General features: G+C 38.4%; 1 protein-coding gene across 3 annotated transcripts in view; it reads left to right on the forward strand.

Annotated features, from left to right (window-relative positions):
* Window positions 1-17110, forward strand: part of LOC129724436 (uncharacterized) — a 48036-nt gene that overhangs the window by 26198 nt on the left and 4728 nt on the right. For 2 of the 3 annotated variants that reach the window (XM_055679347.1, XM_055679348.1), the window contains exons 3-5: window positions 9255-9433; window positions 9500-13941; window positions 16818-17077. In XM_055679347.1, coding sequence (XP_055535322.1) covers window positions 9255-9433; window positions 9500-13941; window positions 16818-17077 — 4881 coding nt within the window. Of the gene's footprint in view, window positions 1-4308; window positions 8083-9254; window positions 9434-9499; window positions 13942-16817; window positions 17078-17110 lie in introns of those variants that run through there. The other variant, XM_055679349.1, reaches the window with a different exon arrangement.

Genomic DNA, 17110 nt, shown 5'->3' on the forward strand with positions numbered 1-17110 from the left:
AAGAGTAATTATTTTCTCGTTCATTTATTGCACTTCATTTTGAATGTTGAAACGGTTATAAATTTGACTTCATGAAGAGATGCCATATTTTGACAACACACAAACGTTTTGGGATGCTGTCATTCAAAATATGAGGTCTCTCAAATTTTTAGTGTCAAAACTACTTTTCACTATGTTATTAAAAAACTACAAACAATTTATTGATGATTTATCATTCTCTTGTTTTGACCTTGAATTTTAAAGTAAAATGTTATTTTAATCTGCATGCATCCTGACTGTTGGAACCTGTTTTACTCTATACAGTGTTTGTTTCAATCCTGTTTAGTGATGTCGTATAAGCAAATTGAAATTTGGTAGCACTTCAACTCCTCTTTTGCACAAAATTTTAAGTTTATTCAATAAAAGTAATGTAACGAACAACTTTATGTAGTACGTCAACCTCGCGAACGTGGTTTTGCATACAACTCTTGTGACATTGATGTTTTAATTTTTATTTATTGAAAATGAAACACCGGAGTCATTTAAGAAATATTGAGAAAATAACGGGAAACGGAAAATTGATTTTGAGTGGCCACCATGTAAAACAGTATTACCATCTGCTGACAAGAGCACACATGACTTTTCACAGTTATTTAGACCATTTTGACCCAAGTGTGGTTTTGAACAGGGCGAATCATTTTGAGTAGAGAAGAGTATCAGTTAGTTTTTAAGCTATCTGACAAAAAGCGGCTGTGTTAGTCAATATTGTCAAAAATGGAAACGTGTCCGCCTCACATAGTTTACAAGAATTAGGGCAATCAAAAGTTCACTGTAACTGATGTATTTAACGTGTAGATTTCGGCTCACATCCATAACAAGACGGCGATCCAGAATATCATAGTAAAATCATCTCCCAAATGATGCTTCTGTTTGAATGAAATGGATATGTCAACAAACAAACAAATTGTTGTTACTTGAAGGAGTCAAAATAATCTGTAAAACAACATAACATCCTGATTTGGTGTGATTTCTGGTTCGGTGGCATCATTAAACTTCTTCCAAAATTCGCAAGGTTACAAAGTTCGTTTTGACAAGCGGGTGATCGTGGGCTCGAACCTTAGTAGAATCAGGCTGTTCGATGTCAAAGGACTTTAAACTTATGTTCATTCTAAGGCTCCTCCGCACAAGACTCTGGTCTGATCCTTCGATAGTTTTTTGAGCCAAATTACGTAATACGCCCCAGTAATTTGCTAGAGATGATAAGGTCGATAGAGAAAATTAAGGTAAGGACCTTTAGGGCAGCTTTTTTTCATTTTCGACGATCAGTGTAATTTTTATTTTCAATCTAACCGAACTGGATATGTTTCTCAACAAAAAATATTTTTGTTCAAGATTCAAGATGGCAAAAGCGAAACTAAACTGTTTTAATTACTGGTGGGAATTTTAGCAAAAACCAGTTAGTCTGATCCTTTTTAGTTTGCGATTTAGATGTAAGAACCTATGCGATAGTCGTACGCTAAATCAGTTTAAAACAAATTTGATTAGTTAAGGAAAAAAAATGGAAACATTAGGGAATATCAGGGAATTCATTTTTGGAAATTCAGTCGCCACCCTGGTTACTGTAATACGCTTAACGATTTAACACTTTGAACCGTTTTTTTTTGTGCGGGATACCATAGCACCTTCACCTTAAAATTATTTAAAGAATGTACCAGCGTTGCCAACCGTCCAGTTATTCCTGCATATCTCCAGTTTTTTTGGACACGCCAGCGAAACAGCTAAAGGTTGAATATCCCCAGTTTGAAAAAAAAATGTTCCAGTTTCATCCAGCTTTCTATTCGTCACCTTATTTATTGAAATTATTCCCCTTCAATGTATGGTCTTTTCAATATTTCGTGCATTCATGCTCTTCAGTTTTCTAGTTTAAATCGAATTCCAGTAGACTTCATATCTAGTGACTATAATCTGCATCAGTAAAAAATCAAAATAGCAATGCATTGTCTCTTTCACCCTTTTTGTTTACATCAGAGGGGATTCACTGCTGTCAAATTTTATATTAGATCAACTCTGGTCCATGACTTTTGTTGGTCCATGATGTTTGTAACTAGGAACAATAATGGGGGAATAAATCACTACACAACACATTCATAAAAGTTTTCCGCGGTTTCTCGAGTTTCGATAAAAAAACGTTCCAGTTCTATAATATTTCACATCGATCAATTTCATGATCAAAAAGTACAAAAACCAAAACAAACGCCATGTTGCCGAGTATGTTGGTTACACGATGAAATAATACGGTGCAATATATGTATATAATTGAATTTATGCAATATTTTTGGACCGAAGTTCAACAAATTTCTGCAGAAGCTTAAAATTTTTATATCGGGTTTTCTCCAGTTTTTTATTTTGAATTTTTCAAGTTTTTCTTGAAACAAGGTTGGCATCGCTGGGATGTACTTACCAAAAAATACTGATCTTACAACACGATAATGTTCATGTGTCCTCTAATACAACTTTTACGAAATTCACGTTTTTGTAAATATTTATGTTGATATCGGTCGAATAATGATCAAATGAAAGTAAAATTTGCAAATTTCAATGAATAGATGATAACCTGAAATATCGTTATTTCCAAAGTAGCTGTGGTTGATATTTTTCGGTTCAAAAATCATCATTTACCATGTACATATTGAATACAAATATTTGCAATAGTGTTTTTACATAAGACTAGGATTTTTGGATTTTTGTATGTTTGTATGTATGAATATGTGTAGTGATGCCACCATCAATTCAAGCCGTTGCCAGTAGATCCAAATTTGATTATTGAGTGAATATCACATTAATGTTGTTTTTGAAGTGCCGAAATGGGTTGGGTGGACCCGCAAGCAGAAAACTTGCACGTATTCCAGGATCATAAGAATCTCTTTTCAAAATTATGATCCCATCATGTAATAACCAGTTTCGCTGCATCAGATTTAACTTACCTGACGACTTGTTTGTTAGAAGGGTGCGTCATACTTGTTCAGACCTTATAAAATACGGTTGGCATCCAATCCATCATTAGGTCTATACCTATATATTTACATAAATATAAAATAAATAGCAAAAAATCTTCAAAATCTAAATTTCTGAAAATCTACACTAGTCTCTTATACGTGGAGAATACGTAACACGTGAAAAAAAAACGAGTAAATTCCGAAATTCGCGTAAATTTTGAAACCCGCGCAAGAATCGCATAAACTCTGTAATCCGCTTAAAAATCCGCATAGAAAACTTAATTTGCTAGAGGGGTAAGTCAAATCAGTGAATATTCATTTTAGTGTACTTAGCTTCGAATTAGAAGTGCTGAGATGTGTGACAGTGTTCAATCTTTATTGAGTTGGAGAACAAAACAAAATCCTTAAAAATCTGTCTACGCGGAACATGGATGGCCATAATATACACTACACTACAGACACACACCACAGGCTCAGCATGATTTGATATTGGCCGTACGTCATGCGTTGTACTGTTTGGAGGTCGATTTTGAAAAGTGACCAGAATGACAAGGTAAACTCAATGCTCACCTAATGTTTTGGATGTATCTTAATGCATTTTTTCTCAGCTTTCCAATGGTGATTTCAAATTCAAAATCGGTGGTTGCGAACTTGCTCAAAAACACGTTTTTCTGATGAAATTCAAGATGGCGGCGAGATCCAAGATGGCGGCCAATTTTTTTCTACTTCAAATTAAAGCTCTATCATTTCTCTTGAAAACGATGTGCTGGTTGCAGGGGGTTCAATGACAAATTCAAGAGAAATAAATCAATAAAAAGGTCAAGAATTGCTCAAAAATCAATTTTTGTAAAAACCGTTTAACCGATTTGTGCCCGAGGGGTCACTCAATATGAACTAACCAAAGTGGTTTTCTCATTTTTTTGCTTCTTTCAATCATTTAGACATAAAAATATCCTTTTTGAAAGACCTCATGTCACTAGTGGGACGGTTTCAGCGAGAATTGCTCATATTAGGAACAATGCATTTTTAAGGTCAAAATATAAAAGTGTCATTTGCTCGAACAACCAAATCATTTTTTTTTTGAGGTAAACGTAATAGGTGTACATATAATAAAAATAATAAACTTCTGTTCGCGCCAAAAGTCCCGCCTCAGATGGGCACGACTGTAAGTCGCCCACCACACCACCACACAGGCTGAGGCCCAAGCGACGCCGACTTGTGCGCGCTTATTCCAAGCTTTGTTCTGGCTCGACAATGCTGCCGTTCAAGAGGCAGCCTATAAAAGCGCTCTCCACAGCAGCGTTAGTGTTCATTTTCTGTTAGTCTCTAGTGTTCATTTTCTGTTAGTCGATAAGCGTACGGCGGCAGCGCCGTCACGCTGCCCGTTTGTAAATAGATTTAGAATAAATGTACAGTAGTAAAGTAAAGATTGTGTATTTCGCGGTGAGAAAAGAAAACTCGTCCCTGGGCCTTAATTGCCCTCTCGTGATGCCAAAGGTCGAAATTAGAACACAACGTAGGGCCGTGCGCGATCATATTTGGTGCCGTGACCAGGATTGCGCCTATTTGGCATCACCCGCGAGTGTTCGAGCGCCAATTTTTACTAACGGGACGTCACCCGCATCGAGCTAAACCTACACGGCTAAGTAAAGTGTTAAAGTTTTTTACGTTTACGATTTATCCCTCACGCGTTGAATGTGAGCCGACAGTCGGTAGTCGGCAGGGAAACAAAGCCACCAATTTTGCCGTAACGCAATGGCAACAAGAACAATCAAAAATGTGTGGTGAGTGGAAACAAAAGCTATTTGTACGTAGAAAATTGAGTGGATTTCGGACTACAAGGTTGTGTGAAGATCAAACGAACGAATTTTACCAATTTGCAACCGATAACGTGAAAAGTAGTGTGAAACATCTTCGGACAATAATTCCCGTGCGCCACTCAGTGCGGAGACAGCGACGCACAAGCAGTAGAGTTTTACCGTAACCGTGCCGTCCACTAGTTTCAAGGAATGCTGATCAACGGGACGAATCGACTTTCATCCGTTTCATCATGGGTAGCCACAAGCTAAAGGTGGCCAGGTGGTTCCAGTAACCGATGCCTCTAGGGGTAGCGCGTTTAGGTCAACTGCGGCGACCGAAAACTGCTGCCCCACAATCCTGCTTAGTTAAGTATTCATTCTTATCTGCAACAATGCAGTACGTTTACGCTGTGATAATTTTCAGTTCACGTCAGTTACCTGACTGTTTTCAACGGAGTTAAACCTCCACCCGGACCGCTGCGTCTACGAGTTTTCGGAGTCGGACCTCCGCCTGGACCTCTGCGTCATTATGTGTGTTTGGAGCCGTGCCTCCCCTTGGATCCATGCGTCCCCGCCATGGAATGGTTAGCAGCCGTGCCTGCTTTCGATGGAGCTGTGTATTCATCCCGGACCCACGCGTCTGTACAAAGTGATGTTTATGGAATAGTGCCTCCATTAACGGACCTGTGCGTCCACGCTGTTTTCGGAGCCCTGCCTCCACCCTTTCGGAGCGATACCTCCAGGAGCCTAGCCTCCTTTGTGTAAATATTCGGAGTCGTACCTCCACCCTTCGGAGCCCTGCCTCCTCGTGTTGATATTCGGAGCCGTGCCTCCACCTGCCGGACCCCTTCATTCGGAAAACGTTGAAACCCATAGGGTTTCAAGGGGGGGAGTATGTTCGCGCCAAAAGTCCCGCCTCAGATGGGCACGACTGTAAGTCGCCCACCACACCACCACACAGGCTGAGGCCCAAGCGACGCCGACTTGTGCGCGCTTATTCCAAGCTTTGTTCTGGCTCGACAATGCTGCCGTTCGAGAGGCAGCCTATAGAAGCGCTCTCCACAGCAGCGTTAGTGTTCATTTTCTGTTAGTCTCTAGTGTTCATTTTCTGTTAGTCGATAAGCGTACGGCGGCAGCGCCGTCACGCTGCCCGTTTGTAAATAGATTTAGAATAAATGTACAGTAGTAAAGTAAAGATTGTGTATTTCGCGGTGGGAAAAGAAAACTCGTCCCTGGGCCTTAATTGCCCTCTCGTGATGCCAAAGGGCGAAATTAGAACACAACGTAGGGCCGTGCGCGATCAACTTCCTTCGAAGAAATTGTTGGTTTCCTTATAGCAAACAACATTTTAGAACATTGAAAAATTGTAGAAAATCATTATAAAAAGTAAAATTAAAAACAATTGATTTTGGGGGTGATCTTTAGAAAACTCCACAAAAGTCCATTTAAAAAGGTAGATAGAAGTATGATCTCTTCAACAAACTCGTTTCTTTTCAAAAGTGCTACAACTTTGTAGAACAAAGTGGATTTTTATATTCCAAAATGAGAAAAATAAAATTCGTTTTTCACTGTTAAGTGGATTAATCACAAAGTTGCAACTTATATAACATGGAGAATAATTATTATAACAACTTTGCTGAAGACACTGTGGCTCTCGAGATCAAAGTATGAAGGAATAATACAAAGGCATCAAATTCTTATGATCTCCCTTAGCTTCCACCATCGCGTTAGGAAACTTCATTTGGAAAAAGAATTCAATTATGTCTGCTAAATAATTTCGAAAAAGACTTAGAAGCAGGGTTATTCCCATCTGCGAATCGAGATGAAAATCAGAAAAACATTTAAATCAAATCTGTGAATATTCGGTAATTGGATTAAAGAAAATCAACCGACACTTCGAATAAACGATTTGAAAATTAAAAACATTAAATATCGCGTAAAAAAAAATTTTACGAAACCACGTTGATTCTGAGACCCGCGTTAATTCTACGTAAAAAACGCGCTAATTCCGAAATTCGCGTAAATTCTGAAATTCGCGTAAAAAATTGTTTTGCTATCGTTAACGCAAAAGGGCAAAATTTGCGTGATTGAAGATCGCAAAATTGCTCTTCTACATTTTCTAGTTCAATTTGATCATATGATGCAATGGATTTGAATAAGCCTTTAAAACACATTTCATACAAAATTCTATAATACGTACCAATAGAAAAATATGAAACATCTTTAGGAAATTTTTAGAGAAATGTTGACCTTGAAAATTTTTTAATCGTCTGGAAAAAATAGAAGTTTATCACAGAAACCTTAAGCTAAGACAAGACGCGACAGCTGGCTTCTTATTTTTCTTTTCGTAACGGCCGTCATCCCCGTCGAAATTTTTTTGAACGTTCCATACCGTTGATGCCAGAATGATTATTTTTAACAACTTCTGCAGGTCAATGAAAATAAAACAAATTAAAATTGCAATATATAGGCGAATAATACTCAATTCTTATTTATTATTTTATGTTCAATAAAGCATACTTCTATTATCAAATTTTTTCTTCCTAAGTTTCTTGGTACCCAAATTTTTTCTTTCTAAGTTTCTTGGACTTCAACCGAAATAGTAATAAACGATTAATCAATGCATTTTTCAAGTTATAACAGTGAAATACATTACTCGGTAATATTATGTACCTTGCATACTTTTGCATCATTATTTATGAACAATTATAATAGCTGCATAGATGAAGAAAAATTATAATAGCTAAATTATGACTCTCCAGCATCACTGCTTTACAGTGAAAAGTAACCTCGTTGTATTTTCTACGTGACGATTGCGTTATCGAATTCAGCCAATCAGCAACCGGTTCAAATTGGTTGAATGTAACGGTGACCAGCTGTCAGGTCTTGTCTTAGACCTTAAGCCAACTGGATGTCGCATTAGCATTTGCGAACAATATTCAGAATGAGTATTAGTTTCCGTGTCTTCGGTCAAGCAGAAACGGTAACCCTCTAGGAAGGAACACAAATAAATCAACAATATTTCTCTATGTATATTATATACAACAAGGAACAAAACGTTGAGCGAGGTGAATTGGATTCACCACTATGGTGAAGGAGAGAGAGAACTGAAATAGAGCAAACATCCCAGCAACGACTCAGCGCTGACTGATTGCTGCTATAGTGCGGCTACTGCACCAGCCCGCTTGGGTGCGCAACTTTTTCTCATTTCGTTTAGTTCGTTTGTAGCATTGGCTGGGATAGCGTGATCTGCGACCTGTATGAGGTTGATATAATATTTTTTCACATCGGATGGTCGAAATCGTTCGGTAAGTTCGTGCGCTGTATGTATTCTTTCTATCCGTGGTTTCGAAAGGCTGTTTATTTTTAAGTTACAATGATTGAATTTCGGAATGGAAATTATTGGGAAAAAGTTATTACATATTTGATGATGAGTCATTATGTGGCATGCAACTACAACTACAATTGAACATGTCTGCTTCGAAATCGTGTTGTGTTATGTTTAAGTGAAGGAATGGTAAAGCGGTGTGAGTGTGAACTTTTATTATATAATAGGCGATACCAGTACAGAGTAAGCGTATTGCGTGGTGAGGTTCGTACAGTTCGTTCAACTATTACTTGGCCTTTTTCTTGAATAAGAACGAAAGCTGCTAAAAATCACATGTGTGTAACAAAGTTCACTATCCTTACAAAAAAACAGATCTTCAAAGTGATTGAAAACATAGCTCGAGGTGATCATAAGTTGCTGTAGGAAAAGCAGTGGAATTGAACTGAATTGTTGTGCAGTGAGTTTAGTCTTATGTAATGGAATGACATGATGAGCTAGTAATTGAATATTTTTACCTGAAAAATGCTTTATCATCTCTTATAAGAGAAAACGTTAAAAAATTTATTGGTGTATCTGCTTTCATATACTTTGTAATATTTAACGGTGTTGCATTTTTTGTCATTATTGTTAATGCAAAATGTTGATTCATTTGAAAATTCAGACATTGTTAATCATTTGCGAACTGAGACAAATATGATTTTTCGTTAGATTGTATTTTCAGTTATATTTTCTAAATTTTCATAGCTCGACGTAGCAGTAGTTTTCTTTTGTGTGAAGTTGTACAGAAAAAATACACTTTTTTTCATACTTGAATATATTTTACACAGTTCAATGCGAAACGGCATTGATTGCAGAATATGCGTTACTTCGCTAATAAACCTAATAAACGATTACAAGACAGCTATTAAACTTACGTTATTGTACGCTTGCTTGATTCATTTTTTGAGTCTAAGTGATGAATGATTTGAAGTTTGATGAAATATTTTGTGTGTTCAAAGTTGAAACAACTGTTTGGGATAGTTTTTGATATATATTTGTATGTGAAATCTGGAACCAGTAATGTTTTGGTTTAACGCAAATTTTAACTTGTTAAATTATTTTTTCTAAGAGAAGGCAATGTAATATCGATCATTATGATATTTTTTATTTCAGATTATGGCAGAGCTTGCTGATCGAGAACGCGTCAATCAAGAGCTTCGTGCTCACGTCCATGCACAATTCGAGCATACTAGAGACCTTATATCAAATTATCAAGGTCCCGAGAGTCAGAAAGCGAAGTTTGTTCGTTCACTCTCTAAAATGGAAGGATTGGCCAGCGACCGGAGTAGACGGTAGGAATAGTTTACGACTAGGCTAATTGTTTTCAATATTGTGCTTTTCTTTTATTACAATTATAGACTTAAATCCGACACGTTGCGAAGATTGCTAGATAACACTCAGACTCTGATCAGTAAAATAACATTTAGTGTAGAATCTTCAGAGATTGTTGTCGCTCAGGTAGAAGCATTGCCCACTGAAAATGTTGATTCAGGAGTCCAACATGCAGTATCATCTTCGGGAGTTTCCGAAGAAGCAAATGCAAAAGATGCGGTAAACCCCGAGCGTTCCGCTGCTGCTAGGATATCGCCGCCAAAAGAACAAGCAACTTCTCCTGTAAAGCAAACTGATAACCTTCCGATTGTTTTACAAGAAGTAATCTCCGAAGAAGCGAAATTAAAACAGAAACCACAAATTCCATGGAGAACACCCGATCGTTTGGAGTCAAATGATGCGCAAGAACCATATGCAAAAGATATTGTTAGTTCTAGCAAAACAGGTACGAAATCGTCGAGTGTAAAAGAGCCATTCCAGATTTGTGAACCCGAGCGTCTAGCGCTTCGGTATCCAATGAAAACAAAAAAACGAGCTGCAGAGGATGAAGCAGACGTTGATATTCAGTTTAAAAAACCATTACCGATGCCATCAGAATCACATAAGCCGTTGTTCCAGCGACGGCATCAACTTCCTCCAACACAGCCTGTTTATAGCAAACGAGATCCACGAAATTACGGCGACTATTGCCGCCGTCGTCAGATGCAGTTACAAAACAGGGTTCGCTTCGAAAATCAAAATCAACAGTACTACCGTCATTCTCCAACAGCAGTTACTCGGGGTCCTGCAGAAATATCAAACACGTTTGTTGTTCCAGCTCCAGTTCCTCCTACACCTCCTACACAAATTATTCCCTCAAATGCAATTGTCACACAACGACAGCCAGCCTCTAGAATTGTAACTGCGCCAATAGCTGCGCAGCCTTTGGGAAGTCCGGCAGCAACTAATTCTACTGCGACTGTCCGTTCAGAGCATAGAAAGACAATTAATCCTGTCTATTCCAGCAATGAGCCAATTGCTCTTGGGAAAAAAGAACAATCGAAGAAAATTGTGCCACACTCAAAAGTTGTGGAAAAAGCTAAAGCTGACGAACCCAAAAAAAATGAGCGGCGTAGAGCTGATGAGTTGTTGAAGACTGATGATACTGCCACAAAATCATCAGAAAAATCGCGAATAATTGAAGGTAAAGTGACAGAAAAAGTTCAAAATGTAAAAGTAAAGACAAAAGTTCAGGATAAGAATAAACAGAACTCTATTAATGTCAAGCAAAACACTTTAAAAGAGAATGATTTGGCGGGTCAAAATAAGTTGATGGATTTGTTGAAGGAAATTGGCGATGAGGATAAAGTTAACAGAATTTTGAATTTAATGAAAAATAAGTCCGATGATGAAATAACGGAGAAAGAAGTGCCGCTTACCAAAAAGGTATCTTCAGTAACTAAAACCAAAAACCTGGTCAAATCTGGTAGAAAAATGAAGCGCGTTCAAACGATACTGGATGATTCATCGTCAGAGGATGAAACAGTTGAGAAACTGTCACCAAAAAAGGATCAGAAAAAAGACAAATCAAAAGTCGCCAAACGTACCGGTGCTGGAAGCCGGGAATTGAACCAGTTAATAGAAAACAGCCTCGAATGGATGTCTAAAGGAGCTGAAATAAATCTCACAAGAAGACGTAATGTTACGACGCAGGCGCTAGTGCAAGCTGAGGGTACAATAACTAAGTCATCTGGATCGAAACCTACAGTTGACGAAGTTGAACATTATACATCGGATGAAGAAAATACAGCTAGTGCCAACAATCAATTAAAAGACGAGGACTCATTGCTTACGGTTGCTAAAGTTGCACCAGTTTTGCCAAAAGGAAAGTCCAAAGCCAAAGAGAACAGTTTTATATATAATGATAAAAAGCAGGTACACTATAATAGCAATTATTCCAGCAATTGTGCACTTTGTTCTTTCAATGGGTCGGCAATCGTTGATCATTACGTATATGATCATAAGCAGTACGAAGTGTTTGTCAGTCGTGTTTCTCCAAAAATGGCAGACATTATTCGAGCAGAACCATTTTTAACTAACGGAATCCTAGTGAACGAGAGTTCTAATGAAAAAACAATTCGTTTTAAATGCTTCTTTTGTCTTACTATACATGAAATGACGCAAACCAAATGGATTGAACACTTGGCATCGCACACTGGCGAGTACCGATACCGTTGCACCAGTTGCCCTGTTATGTCCCAAAATCAAGAATTGCCGAATACTTTCTTTCACGAGAAGACCTGCTTGAAACCGGTGTTGGCTCTGTACAATGTTATCGAGTTCCAGGATAATCACATATATGGTTATATGTGCGAACAATGCAATTACATTCAGATTCGTCGTGTTAATATGGAGAGGCACCTAAAAAGAGAGCATCCGTCCGCAGATGTAACTTGTATTAGATTTAGCATTGTGAATTACAAGATTGAAACAAAACCCGTAGTAGATGAAGATCAAATGATGACAGATTTAACGCCAAACGCGATGATTCCACTCCAACCCAAAGGTGAACCAGCGGAGGCATGCGAGATAGTCAACCAACCTTTTACTGAAGATGATGAAGCTGCAGAATCGGCTGCACAAGATGGTTCTGTTTCTGTGCTCTTACAGAGATCAGGTATTCGATTAAACTCAGTGCACATTGGTCCCGCTGGAGTCTACGGACGCTTAGAGCATCGGCCTTTTATTTTCAAAGAAGAGCAAGAACTGCAAGGTGATCAAATTAGTTCAAGTGATAATTTCTTTGAGTCACCTGGGTCTCCTGAAATGGTATCATCGGAAGCTCAAGCCGTTGTACCAATTCTGCAGATAGAATCTGTACAAGGAGGAATTCATTTGGGCAAGAGTTTATTTAAACTGGAGCCCCGAGATGCCGATTATGATTCTGATGCTAGCGATAAAACGACCGACTTCAACATGTCTGATGCTACTGAAGAAGGTCAACAGAGTGGTGAGAAGACCAACACAGGAACAGGTAGCGCTGGAGGTAACACTGGAGGAGGTGCTAGCGGAAATCCTGATCAGTCAACAGACAACAGTGGAAGTACTGGTGCATCTGGAAGCAATAATGGTGGCGCAGGTGCTGGTGGTGATGGGGGAGATGAACGTAAGCCGAGTGGATTTCCTGTTCCCGTTAAAGTAAAAGTTGAGAAAAAAGACGAGGAAAAGGAGAAGAAAAAGGAAGAAGAAGAGTTGACGACATCTCTCGAAAAAGTTGTTATCAAAACGGAGAAAACGGATAATTTTCCGGAAGAACCACCGATACCTGAGTATGACTTTGTTGAACTTGTATTGGATAGCACCAGAATCGAACACGTAGCTTACCTCGAAAAGCAGGGTGATATACTACATCTCTGTTTGATGCCTGGGTGTAAATACATTTCAAAGAATCCTTCAGATTTTACTAGCCATATTTCGAAACGACATAGCCAAATCGTTTGGGATGGCTACTGTTACCCGTGCCAGTCTCAAATTGTGATAATGGATAATTGCACGATTGCGAATGAACTACAGCATTTATTAGAAGTACATGCTCGGAAGAAAACTCCTACTCCAGAAATCGAAACACGCCCACCTGTATCAAACGTGATTCGCATACGCAAAATGCCAGGAGATACTTTGTCTATAACAGACTCCAATCCACCTCCATTAACGCCTCTTACACTGCCAGTGTCGTCTACTGCTCAAGGAGGACCTTCGCCCATCACATTGGGTCAGCCGGGACATCTTATTATTCAATCTAGCTCAACTATCTCACCTATGGCTTTGGGTAATAACGCAATTATTACACCGACACATACGATTCCTGCTCAAATTCGACCAATCGGGAATCCGAATATAGGAGCAACGATGACATCTTCAAACAATAGTTCTTCGACCATGACTGCCTCAACTAACTCTGCTGCGGTACCATCAGTGGTAAATCTTCGTATAAACACAGTGCGTTTAAAACCCTGGACAAATATGGTTACTACAAAAAACCAAGAGCACTGCCGTAATATGCTTGAAGAAACAAGCTTACTCTGTCTATACAAATGTATGGCTCGATCATGCGCGTTTACAACAAACAACCGATATTTCATGGAACAACATTTAAATTTGCATGAAACCCGATACGTATCGGGTCCAAGTGCACCAAGGAAATGCTGGTTGGAGTGCGCTTACTGTGAACTAATAGCGCCCAACTGTACTGTCCTGCTAGTGCATATTGATCAGGATCATTCCACGTGCGGATTCCAGTGCAACTTGTGTTTCTACCGTAGTCGTGATCCCACCAACGTCGTTGTACACCAGAAAACTTATCATCCCACTAATCTTACAACGAAAAATATCCTCATCATGCCAGATAATCTGCAAAGCTTCGGTGATGACGAATGGCGGTCAATGCAGGAATCCTTGCGGAAGAATGTTCTTCCACTGCACTGTACCAGTAAGTATCCTAATACAGGTACTATTGAAGGGTATGGTGGAAAGGGTGGTCGATCGTAAGTTCGTAGATATCTTAGAACGGCCGGCTACTTTTGTAAATTTATTACGGTGTTTCTAGTACTTTTCCAATAAATATGGCTTTGTTGTATGCAACCATCGCTCCCATTGTTAACTCATCGCAACAGTTGCCTGGGATGTATACTGGGATTTGTTATTTTTAATTATAATCATTTCTCATGTCCACACGATTGGTAAACGGTATCAAGCGTTGAAACGTGCAAACGGAAACTTTCCAAAAACCTATTTTGTGTATCGATTGTTGCGTATCACTTGAATGTTAAAAGAGCATTGTTCCCTATAAATATGTTAAACTATGCGTTAGGAGAACAACAATGAAACAGCAAATAAAGAAATGATAAAACCATTTTAAAACACAATTATGCGAGTTTCAATTTTCTGTGTTCATATTTTTATCAATTTTGTAAAGCTTCTTTGAGGATAAGTGTACATCTCATGGTATCTGCAAATTGTGTTTGGTAGTAGCATTAGCACTATTACAAGCGGAATCAACAACGAATGTTCAACAACAAACTAGCACCGATACCTGGAATGTATATGTTTTCAAAGATACCCCTAATGTTGTGAAATGATGTCTTACATTGCGTATCTATCCCGTATTGATGATTTGATTTCGGTCGAATATTAAGGCAGTTAGAAAAGACTACTTAAAAGCGCTAGCCTCGAATTTGCCTTGTTCTCTAACGGTTGATGACTGCCAAGCCTGAAGCAGAATGAATATTAAGTTTTAGATTCACTTTTATGCAGTACAATGTACTTCTCGCATAGACAAATATTCTCTAATACAATGTAAAGCTCACCGTGCAGGTGAAGCAACTAAGAACAAAAGAGAACTTACCTTCGCTTAAAGGTCAATGAAGATCATAAGATGTAATTCACAAAGGAAAGATCGCTATGGCATTACCTACACGATTGACGTTACGTTTCGATTGTTTTATAATTCAGAATAAGTGAAAAATTAGCTTGCCTGTTTAACCCTCTCTCCGCGGAGAGGAAGAAGTTTTTACTTTGAAAAAAAAGGCCTTCAAACTGTTGTTACTCATGAACTACTTGCACAATTGGTAAAAACTGTATTGTATATTGGAGATTGATCTGTTCTCTAAACGTATTAAAATAGCTTCATCAAGATGTCTTTCAGTTGGTAACTACATATAATACATGAGTTTGCCAAAATGAGCGGATATAAATAAATATTGTATATCAAAACAGTTGAAGTTTTGTATAAAGAGAAATCCTAGTTACTTCTAATATGTGCAGCGATTTTTGAAGATTTTTGACGCAACTCGAAAGCAACGTCACCTTAACTACTTGAACAATAACTTTGAGTTTGAGAGAACTGGGGTCCGCAGATAGCTTCAAATACCCCTCATTCCTGTTTGCGCATTGAAGCTTGACCTAAGGTTTTTAACCAGTCACCTCCCGCATTTACTTATTACAAAGTTGTAATCGAATATTTTCAGCTTTAGTAGACACTATTTCTGTGAACACTCTTCTTCGTTTCCAGAATTGAAACTGTAGTGGCACGTAGTTTTCTTTACTTGATCACAGACTTCGTGTACAATGGTTACTGTTAGTGTGCAATAAAATAGATGAAACTAGTGTTCATCTTGATTCTACTGACACTAGCAGTTTGCTTCCGAGGTGGGATTCGACCATACAACAACTGGTTTAATAAACCAGTATCGCACTTCGAGGTCATCTGGAAATTTTAAAACCCTGCTGAGATGCTCATAGATCTGACGTCTGGCGATATTCAGCTGCTTCGTCTAAAATCACACATTCAGGTACGACAACATCAGTGAAAAAAAAAACATGTCAAAGGGGCTTATTACGGATGTCACCTCACGGTGAGAACAAAGTGAAAAAATCTCCTGGTGAAAAAAGACGCGTGCAAATCAAATGGGAATCACTTTCACCTTCCCTTTTACGGTTGTCATCTCACTGTGAAGTGACTCCCTTAATAAGCCCCAAAATTTGTTGGTGAGCTAGTATTTTCGTCCCAGAAAATCCTTGGTGCTACATTCCAATTCGCAGCCAACCGTTAAATGTACAGGACAATTGCGGGGTTAGCGCTACCATCCTACTGACACTAACAGTTTCTCCCGAGTCAAGACTCGAACCTACGACGACTGGCTTGTTAGGCCAGCATCGTACCTAGAGACCAGCTGAGGAGGCTAAGCCTCATTATTCATTTAAAATAAACTTGTAAAGTTATCCGTTTTGAACACTTCGTCAATATATGTTTTAGTTTATAATTAATTATTTAATAATAATTAGTTTTGATGTCAGTGATTTTTCTCTTTTGAAAAAAGTACCTCTTTGGCGATATTTGTCAATTAAGGTATATCCCCTGGCTTGGAATGTTCTCGCAGATTGGGAGAAAGTAGTGGTAAATCATGTTGTGGTAGTCTAGTTTAGGTTTCAAATTGAACTATGAAAAAAAAAATGCTTCGTCCGCCATTACTGATTTTTCTTTCGCGTACCCCTTAAAGGCATTCGCGTACCCCTTGATACAGTAAATAAAATAATAAATCTTTCATTTTACTTTAATTGCAACTTTGGACCCGAGCTGTGACCGAATTTTTATTTGTGGTTTCAGGCTTAGACAACGATTTCGAATCAAGAATGAATCATTACTATTTTGGTAAAATCGATTCCAGCGACCATACATATTTTATTGTATATAGAAACACCGTGATATTGTAATTTGTTGCCAGTGTTTTCAATTATAATGTAAAGGTGTAGTTTTAAGTTATATAAGAAGTGAATTAATGAGAGATTTTATAACTTATTCTGCAGTTTGCAAGGAATCGTATTACATCCTGTCAGCATACATGAGCCATCTGGCCGGACACACTCAGAGCTTCGTGAAGTGCCAGGTGTGCAATCTAAATATTGACAAGAAGAGCATGGCTCGTCATCTGTTGCTGCATTCTATCGGATTGTATGAATGCGTGTACTGTCTTTTCGGAGCTAATACCAAATCAACGATGGCGTTACATGTTAGCAATGCTCACTGCTCCAAACCTTTATACTGTTGTGTGCGATATAACAAGAAGGTAATATTTCTCTCGGACGATTGTTCAAGTTTT

The sequence above is a fragment of the Wyeomyia smithii genome, chromosome 2, assembly GCF_029784165.1.
Source record: "Wyeomyia smithii strain HCP4-BCI-WySm-NY-G18 chromosome 2, ASM2978416v1, whole genome shotgun sequence".
In the NCBI taxonomy this organism is placed as follows: Eukaryota; Metazoa; Arthropoda; class Insecta; order Diptera; family Culicidae; genus Wyeomyia; species Wyeomyia smithii.